Here is a 12,867-nt window from a genome sequence, read left to right on the forward strand (position 1 = left end):
AACCTTTTTCCTCTCAAGGCACACTGAGAAAGTGCTAAAAAGGTCAAGGCACACCATCAGTTTTTGGACAATTGACAAGGTACACCACACCTGGGGTTCATATCCCCCAATGGCCTTACTAATGTATCAACCCCCCCCCCCCAAAGTCCTGTGGCACACCTGCAGACCATTCCTGGCACAACAGTGTGCCATGGCACAATGGCTGAAAATCGCTGCCATAAGGCCTTCTAAGATTCTGAATAAAAGGCAATGGAATATCTCGACCCAAGATCACAAACAGTTTGCAAAGTAAATAAATACTGGTTCTTGGTCCTACATGAATAAATTACATAACATTTTCAAGGGAAGAATAGCCTTTGGGCATTCTCATCTTGGAAAGAGAAATATGCAAATTTGCCTATAGGTGCTGATTAGTGTATGAAGTTGCTATATATTTAGGGCTTGTTAATTTTTTCCCAGGTTTGTTTGATCCTTCCACAGCTAGGAAACTTCAGGAATCTTATCCGGAAGTAACAAATTCCTGTGATACGACACCCACTTTAATATGACAGCACCAGTGCCAAGCCAGAAGTGACTTCTGAGGACCATTCTGAGGCCTGCAGAGGCTTGTAGAATGGGTTGCTGAGCTGGAAGAGGCCTCCAGAGGCTCCAGTAAGTAATGCCGCTTCAGGAATGGCTCCTATGTGGACCCAAACCGCTGCAAGGGCTGACAGGCGGGCTCAGATTGTGACCCACTGTGCTTGAGCTCGTAACCCATCAGAGGGTCACAAACCACACTTTGGGAAGTGCTGTTCTAGACCACAAATGTGACACCAAGAAGTGGATTCATAGTTTTGCAATAGCCAAACTTTCCATGAAAACATCAGTGTACAGGTTGAGCCTCATTATTCGTGTGGGTTCCGTTCCAAGCACTCACATGGATGGCAAAAAACGCACTATAGCAAATCCATTTAAAAAACAAGTTTTTTTGCTCTGGTGATTGAAAAACAGCCTTGCTGAGCTTTGTGATGTAAGATAAGAGTCAGTAACAAGACAATCCATCAATCAGTTGTTCTCCAAGAGCTTAGAAAGGAACTTCACTCAGCCCCTCCCTTCATCAATGCAAAGCGATCACCTTTCTTTCACCTGCTCAGGGGGAAGGAAGGGGTCGCCTGGAGAAAGAAGGATTGATGGATTGTCAGCCAGCTGCCCTCTCTCTCTCTCTCTCTCTCCCCCCCTCTCATTAACGAGGTTATTGTTAAAGGACTGCTCAGTTTTTTAAACTGATTTTAAAGGGATAAATTTTTCCCCTTCTCCGGGGATCAGCACATTCCTTCTCATTTGCAGGGGCCATTCGTGTTTAGTCAAATCTGTGTATAAAAAAATCCATGTATAAATAGGCCAGGAAAGTATCCACAATTGTGCTTGCCGTGTAAAGCCTAGAACAGCCCTCACATTTGGTTTCTACGTATTTATTTAAAAGATTTATTACCAAAGCTCAAAGTAGCACAAAACATACTATGGAATGCGGAGAATCAGTGGGATACCGCAATCCCGGGCTATAAACTCTACAGGAAGGACAGGCAGGGGCGTGTTGGAGGTGGGGTGGCCCTTTATGTTAAGGAAGGGATAGAATCCAGCAAAGTAGAGATTGAAGGTGGGTCTGACTCCACCGTAGAATCTCTGTGGGTTAAATTACCAGGCTTGTGCAGCAATGTAATACTGGGGGCGTGCTATCGTCCTCCAGACCAGAAATCTGATGGGGACCTTGAAATGAGGAAACAGATCAGGGAGGTGACAAGGAAGGACAGGGTTGTAATCATGGGGGACTTCAATTATCCTCATATTGACTGGGTCAATTTGTGTTCTGGTCACGATAAGGAAACCGGATTTCTTGACGTGCTGAATGACTGTGGCTTAGATCAGCTAGTCACGGAGCCCACCAGAGGACAGGTGACTCTGGATTTAATTTTGTGCGGTACGCAGGACCTGGTTAGAGATGTAAATGTTACTGAGCCATTGGGGAACAGTGATCATGCTGCGATCTGTTTTGACATGCACGTTGGGGGAAGAATACCAGGCAAATCTCTAACAAAAACCCTTGACTTCCGACGGGCGGACTTCCCTCAAATGAGGAGGCTGGTTAGAAGGAGGTTGAAAGGGAGGGTAAAAAGAGTCCAATCTCTCCAGAGTGCATGGAGGCTGCTTAAAACAACAGTAATAGAGGCCCAGCAGAGGTGTATACCGCAAAGAAAGAAGGGTTCCACTAAATCCAGGAGAGTGCCCGCATGGCTAACCAGCCAAGTTAGAGAGGCTGTGAAGGGCAAGGAAGCTTCCTTCCGTAAATGGAAGTCTTGCCCTAATGAAGAGAATAAAAAGGAACATAAACTGTGGCAAAAGAAATGTAAGAAGGTGATAGGGGAGGCCAAGCGAGACTATGAGGAACGCATGGCCAGCAACATTAAGGGGAATAATAAAAGCTTCTTCAAATATGTTAGAAGCAGGAAACCCGCCAGAGAAGCGGTTGGCCCTCTGGATGGTGAGGGAGGGAAAGGGGAGATAAAAGGAGACTTAGAGATGGCAGAGAAATTAAATGAGTTCTTTGCATCTGTCTTCACGGCAGAAGACCTCGGGCAGATACTGCTGCCCGAACGGCCCCTCCTAATCAAGGAGTTAAGTCAGATAGAGGTTAAAAGAGAAGATGTTTCAGACCTCATTGATAAATTAAAGATCAATAAGTCACCGGGCCCTGATGGCATACACCCAAGGGTTATTAAGGAATTGAAGAATGAAGTTGCAGATCTCTTGACTAAGGTATGCAACTTGTCCCTCAAAACGGCCACGGTACCAGAAGATTGGAGGATAGCAAATGTCACGCCTATTTTTAAAAAGGGAAAGAGGGGGGACCCGGGAAACTATAGGCCGGTCAGCCTAACATCCATACCGGGTAAGATGGTGGAATGCCTCATCAAAGATAGGATCTCAAAACACATAGACGAACAGGCCTTGCTGAGGGAGAGTCAGCATGGCTTCTGTAAGGGTAAGTCTTGCCTCACGAACCTTATAGAATTCTTTGAAAAGGTCAACAGGCATGTGGATGCGGGAGAACCCGTGGACATTATATATCTGGACTTTCAGAAGGCGTTTGACACGGTCCCTCACCAAAGGCTACTGAAAAAACTCCACAGTCAGGGAATTAGAGGACAGGTCCTCTCGTGGATTGAGAACTGGTTGGAGGCCAGGAAGCAGAGAGTGGGTGTCAATGGGCAATTTTCACAATGGAGAGAGGTGAAAAGCGGTGTGCCCCAAGGATCTGTCCTGGGACCGGTGCTTTTCAACCTCTTCATAAATGACCTGGAGACAGGGTTGAGCAGTGAAGTGGCTAAGTTTGCAGACGACACCAAACTTTTCCGAGTGGTAAAGACCAGAAGTGATTGTGAGGAGCTCCAGAAGGATCTCTCCAGACTGGCAGAATGGGCAGCAAAATGGCAGATGCGCTTCAATGTCGGTAAGTGTAAAGTCATGCACATTGGGGCAAAAAATCAAAACTTTAGATATAGGCTGATGGGTTCTGAGCTGTCTGTGACAGATCAGGAGAGAGATCTTGGGGTGGTGGTGGACAGGTCGATGAAAGTGTCGACCCAATGTGCGGCGGCAGTGAAGAAGGCCAATTCTATGCTTGGGATCATTAGGAAGGGTATTGAGAACAAAACGGCTAATATTATAATGCCGTTGTACAAATCGATGGTAAGGCCACACCTGGAGTATTGTGTCCAGTTCTGGTCGCCGCATCTCAAAAAAGACATAGTGGAAATGGAAAAGGTGCAAAAGAGAGCGACTAAGCTGATTACGGGGCTGGGGCACCTTCCTTATGAGGAAAGGCTACGGCGTTTGGGCCTCTTCAGCCTAGAAAAGAGACGCTTGAGGGGGGACATGATTGAGACATACAAAATTATGCAGGGGATGGACAGAGTGGATAGGGAGATGCTCTTTACACTCTCACATAATACCAGAACCAGGGGACATCCACTAAAATTGAGTGTTGGGCGGGTTAGGACAGACAAAAGAAAATATTTCTTTACTCAGCGCGTGGTCAGTCTGTGGAACTCCTTGCCACAGGATGTGGTGCTGGCGTCTAGCCTAGACGCCTTTAAAAGGGGATTGGACGAGTTTCTGGAGGAAAAATCCATTATGGGGTACAAGCCATGATGTGTATGCGCAACCTCCTGATTTTAGGAATGGGTTAAGTCAGAATGCCAGATGTAGGGGAGAGCACCAGGACGAGGTCTCTTGTTATCTGGTGTGCTCCCTGGGGCATTTGGTGGGCCGCTGTGAGATACAGGAAGCTGGACTAGATGGGCCTATGGCCTGATCCAGTGGGGCTGTTCTTATGTTCTTATGTAGAAAATCAACACACACACACACACACACACACACACACACACACACACACACACACACACACACACACACTACAAATAGGCAAGTAGCATTTAAACTGGCAATGAACAAAACCATAGGACAGTGGTTTCCAAACTGTGGGTCATGCCCTGATTTTTGGTGGGTTGCCAAAAGGTGATGGAAAGATCAGATAACTAATTGCCTCCAGCCCTGAGGCTATTCAAAAAATAGATACAAGTGTGCCCGGGATCTGCTGGAGTTCTGTTCCGGACTCCCCTGTGAACAGGGCCTAGGAGAGGGGGGATAAAGGAGGTAATTTGTACCCACACCTAGGTTCAGAAAGGGGACCCAGGAGCCAAAGGAGGGGGCCCAGAAAGTTCCTGGGACCTGACATTTTCCTTTCTCACCTGAACTTGCTGCCAGCGCATAATGCTGGGGCACAACCATGTGCATGCAGTGTTAAGGAAAGCATCCATGACCCTCCTTAGCTCAGTGTTGATCTGGAAGGAACCTGGCCTGACACAGTAGCTCTTTGGCTTGTGGATCCCATAACCATGAAGGAGTGTATAGAAGCTCAGGGACCTAGCTGTGGGGCTACAGCTGCTGCAGAGGTTCATTTTGGCCCATTCTAGTGTGAACCTAAATACGATGATGCTAATTTTCTGCAATGCATTTTCTATATTTCAAAGATTTTAGAGAGGCTTAAGAGTGTGTTTGGTTTTCAATATTACTTTATCTAGCTGCCAATACTGCATGGTTGGGCAGACCTGGACTCTCCATCAAGAAGCCTAGTAGACCTGAGCTCCAAAGACTATTGTAGCTGTCAGCACCCTCCCCCGCCCTATTTTGCCTCCTGTTCTGCCTGCCCCCATTGCCTCCCTTCCTGTTTAGGAAGGGGCTCAGAAGAAACTTTGTACCTCCTGCTAAAATTCTTCTCATAGGCCCTTCCTGTGGATACCTGAAACTGTGGATACCTTTAAAAAGATAGGGGAAAGTTTTTAAAATCTTGGTAAAATAAGGTTTTTTGAATACGTTCCCCTATCTTTTTAAGAGCTGCCCCTGGTATCCATGGATAACTGAAACTGTGGATACCAAATCCAAGGATGCTGGGGCATGCCTGTACTGTAGCTAATTACCCTGCAAGGAGCTGAGCTCTTGCAGTTTTCAAGCTTGGGTAAATAAAGGGAGATAAATGTTTGAGGGTCTTTTTTCTGATTATTATTTAAAAATAAATAAAATATCTCTTTCGAGTTCTCCTTTTTTCAAGTCTGGTAAACTTAGGTGGGTCCTGATAGAGTGGCATTTTAAAAGTGAGTCCTTGTGCTAAAAGTTGGGAACCACTGTCATAGGAGTAGATTAACACACCTAACAGCCACAGGATAAATAAAAACAGCATTAAGTAAAACAGAACCTGTAAGTAATGACTAAACATGGGTATCCAGGGGATAATTCTACCTCAAACACTAAATGAAATAGATGTTTTTAAACCCCACCAGAAACCTTATAATAGGAGGATACAGGACAATTTTGCTTGGTGCACACCAGTGTTACTTCAGCCAATGGGATTGCTGTTTAGAGTGTCAATTGCTCTGAAGGAATGCAAAGGGCTAAAACTTCAAGTGTCACGCCTGGGGTTAAATAAGTTCTATGAGCCAAAAGGACCTGCCCCCTGTCAGGTTCTCTCTCTGTTTAGATTGCTACATCTATGACAATATAAGATCCTCTCATAAGCCAAAGCTAGAAACAGCAAGAATGAGCACATTAAGATGCACACGTCAGTAACTGTAGCTTGTTATTCACAAATAAAATGTCTGTACTGTAAATTCTAAGGTTGCAGTTCTCTGTGGACTGATGTGTTAGATAGCTCAATTGATAAATGTTTAAATATCTCAATCATCTAAGACACTGTATTCAATTAATGGATGGAGAAAATGTTTAATACAAGTACTTAAAGGAACAGCTGAAGGCAAGCTTTATATTAAGAGACAGATTCCCTCCTGCAGGATAAATATTGGGGAGCACCTCTTCCGAGATGCTGCAGCTGCAAAACATGGGCATCATCTAAATGCAGAGTATTCAGTTTTTTCTTTAGGATGACTGTTTTCTCTCATATCGCCATAAGTTTCTAAAACAGCCAGCTCATTTGGGTCGCTGTTTCAGCCTTGGCATAATTCTGTAGCCCATTATAATTACTTACATAATGCCCCCCATGTGCATTGCATTTTAAGTGGAGTGAGAAGACACCACAAGGGGCTTAAGCTAGATAGACAAAAGGGAAACAGAGCAAGGAAAGAATGTACCAGCCATGTGGTCCATCTCAGATCCATTCCACTGGACAGCATCCTCCAACAAGAGCTAGGTTCCATTTCTACTGAGTGACTTAGAAATGAGGCAGGGATAGTAGTTAGTACCCAAGTTCTTCCATGGACACTGACTCTACTCCCCCTCTACAGACAGACAGACTTGTCCAGAAGCAGGAATGTTATTCCATAGTTTGCTTTCTTCCTCTGCCCTTTACAGCCAGGCCTATACCAAAATGACAGCCAGGAGGAGGTGGTAGGAACTGATAGCACCAGCTTCCTGCATCTCAGCTCTTCCATGCCTCCCCAGCCGAGAAGGTGTGGATAGGAGGAAGCACAAAAAGACATTTTTCTAGCAGCATTTAGCATTAGAAAAAAAGACCTAATAAGCCAGGCCACATGGCCCCACAGAACAGCTTCCTCAAAGCATCAAGAGTCCATCCTTTACCTAGGATGTCAGGAAGGGTGAGGATAAGAAGACACAGAAAAGCCTAAGCTGCAAAGTGAGGTTCCACAGAGTGCAATTGAAGGGAGTGGTAATTCCAGAAGGATAAAGAACACCCTCTTTCCTTCATAGGAGAATAGGAAAAAGGGCAAGTTAAGATACAATCTGCCCTTTCCTATATGCAGTAAGTACATTTAGGTAACATATTACTGGAGAAGAACATGGTCTGTTCAAAACTGCAGGTCCACATCCCATCCAACTATATCTCATTCCTGTGGATCAGGAGGTCAAAGACAAACAGAATAGTAGCTAGACTTCTCTCAGAAACTAACTCAGACTGAATGGTTTAAATATCTTAATGAGGAAGCAGAAAATGGAAAACATGAAAAAGATAGTAGGAGAACACTGGTCTTTAAAAACAAAGCAGAACACCACACTAAACGACACCCTTAAGTGTGAATTCCTCTACCACTTTACCATGCTCAATTCATTTCCTTAACAAGAAAAGTAAGCAACTGTTCTTGAAATAAGCAACTGTCTTCAAGAAGATAGTAACGGACCAACAAATGACCATTATATGAAGGGAAAAGTCACAAGGCCAGCATCTCATACTCATGAATCAACCCTGTAAACACACACGAACAAGGAGTATAAGCAGTAGCTCAGGAAAAGGCCAATTTCTTATCCTCTGGGTCTCTACTGTGCCCAATATGTGAAGCTAGTTGTTGCCTAATTAAGGACACAAGACAATTCATATCCCAGCATCTTTTGTGCAAATGGATGAGGAACCAGGATCACCTTAACTCCCCAGAGATTAGAAATGCTGGAACTCCCTGTAATTGGAAGCACTTTAGTGCTCTAAAGTAATTTGATATAATTCCTCAATACCAAGGCTTCCACACACTTCCTGCCTGCAATTACAATTTTTACAAAGCAACTACTTACTAGTATGCTACAATAACTCACACTCTACAACTCCTCTTTAGGTCAGTATCAGCAAGATTGTTTGGAATTGCATATTTCACTAGGTTAAGGTCTAGAAAAAGTGAGAATAGGCACATGTGTGCACTCTCTCTCTCTCCACATACACACACATTGCATTACCCCAACCATGGGCCAAACACTCTTTGTCACTAACAATTTACACCAGTTGACACTATTTTGGTAAATATGAAATACAGTAGAATATAAAACAGTTGGTTGGTACAAGTGAATTCATACTACTAATTTATATTAAACTATAAACAGAAATCAATTTCCAAAATACCATTAGGAGACATAAAATGTATAATTTCAATTAAAAATCTTACCTCTGCCTGGAGTAAACTCAAATCGTATGTCATTAAGTTCCTTTCTGGAATTCCTGGAGGGGGAGAGAGAGAGAGGGAGAGAGAACAGCCACGGTAAACACATCAAAATGTAATGAACTGTGCCTTGTGCACTCTAAATGTATTCAAGCTTCATAAATAAGTTGTCGTTAATATGTAGGCAGTATTTTATAGTTTTATGTTCCTGCCATTCCCCAAGTGCATTCCAAGCACACAAGGGTACCAATGCAAAGAAAAATCCTGAAAGTTTAACTGAACTGCACTTTTACAATGCATTTGCAATTGCACACTTTTACACGCAGTTTTAAGAAGGAAAGCAATATCTAAATTAAAAAGAGCAAGAATTCAGCTTAATTTTGTAACATATAGCTCAATACACTCTTCCCTGAATAATTCCCTATGGTTGCAGTCAGAACTCTTTTTTACACCCCAGATCAAAGGTGCAAAGTTTTAAGGTATTCTTAATCATCATGGCTGAATTGAGAAGAATGAACATTTCAGTAAAAATAAAACAGAGCTTGGGTACCACAGGATCAAATGACTGAAACCTTGATTTTGAGGTTTGCAATTGATCTTAATCTTGCAGTTGTCTTTCCCTCACACCAGCTAGCAGTTGATCAACTAGGAAATAGAGCCTGTAAATAAGTTATATTTATTGGATGAACATTGTGCTTATAAAAATAAAGGATGCATTATTAAGCAGACTTTCAAATGAAGCTGCTAAATTGGTCTCCATATCCATTGAGAAGTTCTTTTTGTTTCAATAGCATATTTAGGATATGAAGTAGGGAAATGGCTTTGAAATTGTTTATTATTCTTATGTAGAATTCCAGAATCCACAATGGGGGGGGGTGTCCAAAACCGACTTGTTTGGAAAAAGTAGAGTTACGGGATTTATACTCCTTTCCAATAGTGCCCTATATTTCTATCTTTCCCCAGACTCCAGAAATACTCTTAATATAAGAGAATGTGTAAAGCACTGCTCTGCTCTTGGGAACACACTGCATTGAGAGAGGACAACCTGCCTTCTCCTCTGCCCACCATCCTCTGCCATTAAGTTCAAAAGGAAGTTGAACTTAACAGTTTTTCGGGCTAGGTGCAGTGGTCTAGCTTTTTGTCTAATGAGCTTAAACCAATCCTAAAAGGGAAGGGGGAGCTAACTATTACCAACACTAAACTAAGTTAAAAACTGAAAACAAAAAACAACCTAAAATTCAACCTAAAAAGCTAAAACTAAAACCAAGCTAAAAACTCCAAAAACTAAAAACCAAAGGCTAATAGTTAGCCCCCCCCCCTTTTAGGATTGGTTTAGGCTCATTAGACAAAAAAGCTAGACCAAGGCACCTAGCCCAAAAAACTGGTGAGTTCAGTATGGATTCCAGCTGTGAAAACCTTTGCATGTTTATCAAAAGGTAATTGCATTATGCACAGATACACACATGGACCAGTGAAAAACAGGGTCCATTTCTTCCCCTGTCCTTCAATTCATGGTGATGGGTATTTTGGAAGTATAGTACAGGATAAAATATTTGGTAGCACACTAGACTTTGAATCATTTCCAATGCTGCATTTTTTAAAATTTTTCACATTTTTTTAACACCACTATTCCTCCAAGGAGTTCTGAGTGGTGTACAGAGTTCCTCCCTCTTTTTGTCTGCACAACAACCCTGTAAGATAGGTGAGCTGAGAGTGTGTGACTGGTCCAAGGTCACCCAGGAAACTTCATGGCTGAGTGGGAATTTGATCCGAAGCTTCCAGGTCTAACTCCCGATACACCACACCATCCTGTCTCTCAATATATAATATATGCATTATAACGCATATATTTCACATGTTTACATTAATATTGGCAATCCCTTCTAGAATACAACCTCCAGGTGGACAGGTAGTTAAGTACTTTCTGATTTGGTAATCTTTGTTACTATCTTTGTCCAGTTCAAAGTTTTGCGCCATGTGTAATGGAGCACAACTGGTAAGTTTTCCATACTTCATAAACCATTTCTTTAACATCCAACAATATGGCCAAACTACATGTCCACTTTAGTGTTTCTTGATGCAGTCCACCCTTGATAAAACAAGTTCCTTTGCCCAAGGATGGGGGGAGGTTGCGGGGGGGGGGGGGAGGAAAGAAGAGAGGGAGACAGCGCGCACACCATCTCATTTTTGGAAAGAGCAAGTGGGCAAAGATCAGATACAAACATAATTGCCGTAACACCCTTCCCCACCCCCCACCTTCGGTGAATAGCTCAATATACTTGAAAAGCTAATAGCAGTGAAATGTGTTTTGCGGTCCATTATTCTTCTGTTCCTCAGCATGGAAACTATAAGCAGACTCATATTTCAGTGTACCAGGCCATGAAGTCTTGCTGTGGGAAAACTAAATCCAACAGCCAGGCACCTTCAAGCATGACTCAGAACTATTATCACTTGCTAAACACATATTAAGAAAATGTCACACAGTCACAGAAACAGGATCGTGCAAGGACAGAAACTGATTGGCAAGGCAACAGATACAACTTTCATAAAAATGAGCATAGCGAAGGAAGTATCCAGCTGCTAACTAACTAGTGCTGGGAAAATGCAAAAGGTGAATTAGTTTTATAGGTCAATAAAGCTAGGTTTTTTTTATTTGGATCTAAGGGAATTTATGTAGCACAACGTCATGTGAAAAAAACAATCATGCAAAACCATGTTAACTATTAAGCGTACAATGGGTTCAAACCTGGATTTGTTCATTTCCTTTCTTCAGCAGATCAAACCATTAAACGGAACATATTTGCATCTAGCACAGATCCACTAAGTGTAAACTGGAGTTTCTCCTATTCTGGATGGAAAGCAGCCAACTTCCAGAAGTTTCTAGAAGTTGTTCACCTCTCCTAAAAGGCAACATCAGTCCTGTATAAGAACTGAGATGAAGGGAGGCAGAGACACCATTTACACACCTGTTTCTAGAGCAGATGGACTGAACCCTCCTCTCTTCCCCCCACCTTTGATAGCCATGTAGTATCAAGTGTCTTGTAAGAGATCCAAGATTAAGAAAGGGAGCAAATATAGTTACCAGGGACACCTGCTCTAAGTCAGCTAGGAACTATCCCTCTGTATGGGGGGGGGGAATAAAATAATCCCTCTGTACATGGTGGAGAGGGAAATCAAATCATTCTCTGTGTGTGGAAAGCTTTTTGTTATATTCCCTCCTTCCCCAAAGTCTATATAACTAAACCCTTTAAGGGACTGATAAATATAAACAAATACAAATTGAATAGACAGATCTGAACCAGCCTCCTAAAGCACATTAATCAGATGCCTAAAGTATCCTGTGGCAGAATCAGAGACAGGAGTTCTTGAAATACTTGAGATCTTGAAGGTCAGTCTTCCCACAGAGATAGAAGCTGTTACTAATCAAAAAGTGAACACCGCTTGTTGCACTTTGCTCTTGAAAACTATGAGCATGCTTACTTGGTCAGAAAATGGACCTGCTTTCCTGCCCTATAAACCAGAATGAATACACTCAAGGAGGAGTGTTCTTTCACCCCAGCCACTTTTAGTTGGCTGACATTTCACAGGTACAGTGGTCAGTATACTGTGCAGTAAGTACTTAAGTTATTCACAGACTCAGAAACGCTTCTTGAAAAATGGATGCTCACCATGTAGTTGAAGGTGACCTGACCCCTGAAACTGCCTGGCAACACAACAAATTACACAGTTTGTAACACAGACCTCAGTTACACAGCTGAAGCCAACATATATGGTAAACCAGCACATGCAACTACTATATAAGCAGTTTGAGACAGTCTATGTAACAACCCTATTTTCCTTTCTCAATCCTATTTTCTCAAGTAGTCAGAGAAGAGATGGAACAAAATTAGAAGTTTACTAGTATGCATTCCAAGGACCTCAAACTCTGTTTACAAAATTTGAAATGAGAAAAATCAAGACATGGCCCTGTACATGGGGAGGGGAGCAAGAGTGTCCCTGGCACACATCAGTAATCCTTAAGATATCCGTGTTCAAGTATAATCTTCAAATACAGTCTATGTGTAAAGGAACAGATTCTCAACTGACTGAGAAGAGCCTAATCACCAAATTTTGCGCTGGAAATGAAGTGTGTGGAATGGGCGTCTGGTGATGGATTTCATGTACATTGACCATGTTGGAATATTCTGCCTCTCTACAGACTTCAGATGAAACATCAGCACACTGTTGTTCTCCATGCACATTGGCTACATCAGAGAAGTCATTAATTAAAAGCCGTTTCTGCCCAACATTGCATATACGCAACAGGGATCAAATGTGTACACCTGTGAGCAGGGAAGAAATTGGTTAATTATATGCAGAGCTCTGAAACCACACCTTAGGGCTGGTGTTCAGAAATCAATAAAAACACAGAACTCTGTGGTTTTTGAGCACATTTTAG

The 12,867-nt window shown here is 42.6% G+C and overlaps 1 protein-coding gene across 1 annotated transcript in view; it reads right to left on the reverse strand.

Moving 5' to 3' along the window:
- Nucleotides 1–12,867, reverse strand: part of STK39 (serine/threonine kinase 39) — a 135,537-nt gene that overhangs the window by 14,922 nt on the left and 107,748 nt on the right. Inside the window, exon 15 of the mRNA XM_066634709.1 lies at nucleotides 8,436–8,488. Within this exon, the coding sequence (XP_066490806.1) occupies nucleotides 8,436–8,488 (53 nt within the window). The remainder of the gene's footprint in view (nucleotides 1–8,435; nucleotides 8,489–12,867) is intronic.

The sequence above is a fragment of the Tiliqua scincoides genome, chromosome 1 (assembly GCF_035046505.1).
Source record: "Tiliqua scincoides isolate rTilSci1 chromosome 1, rTilSci1.hap2, whole genome shotgun sequence".
NCBI classification, from domain to species: Eukaryota; Metazoa; Chordata; class Lepidosauria; order Squamata; family Scincidae; genus Tiliqua; species Tiliqua scincoides.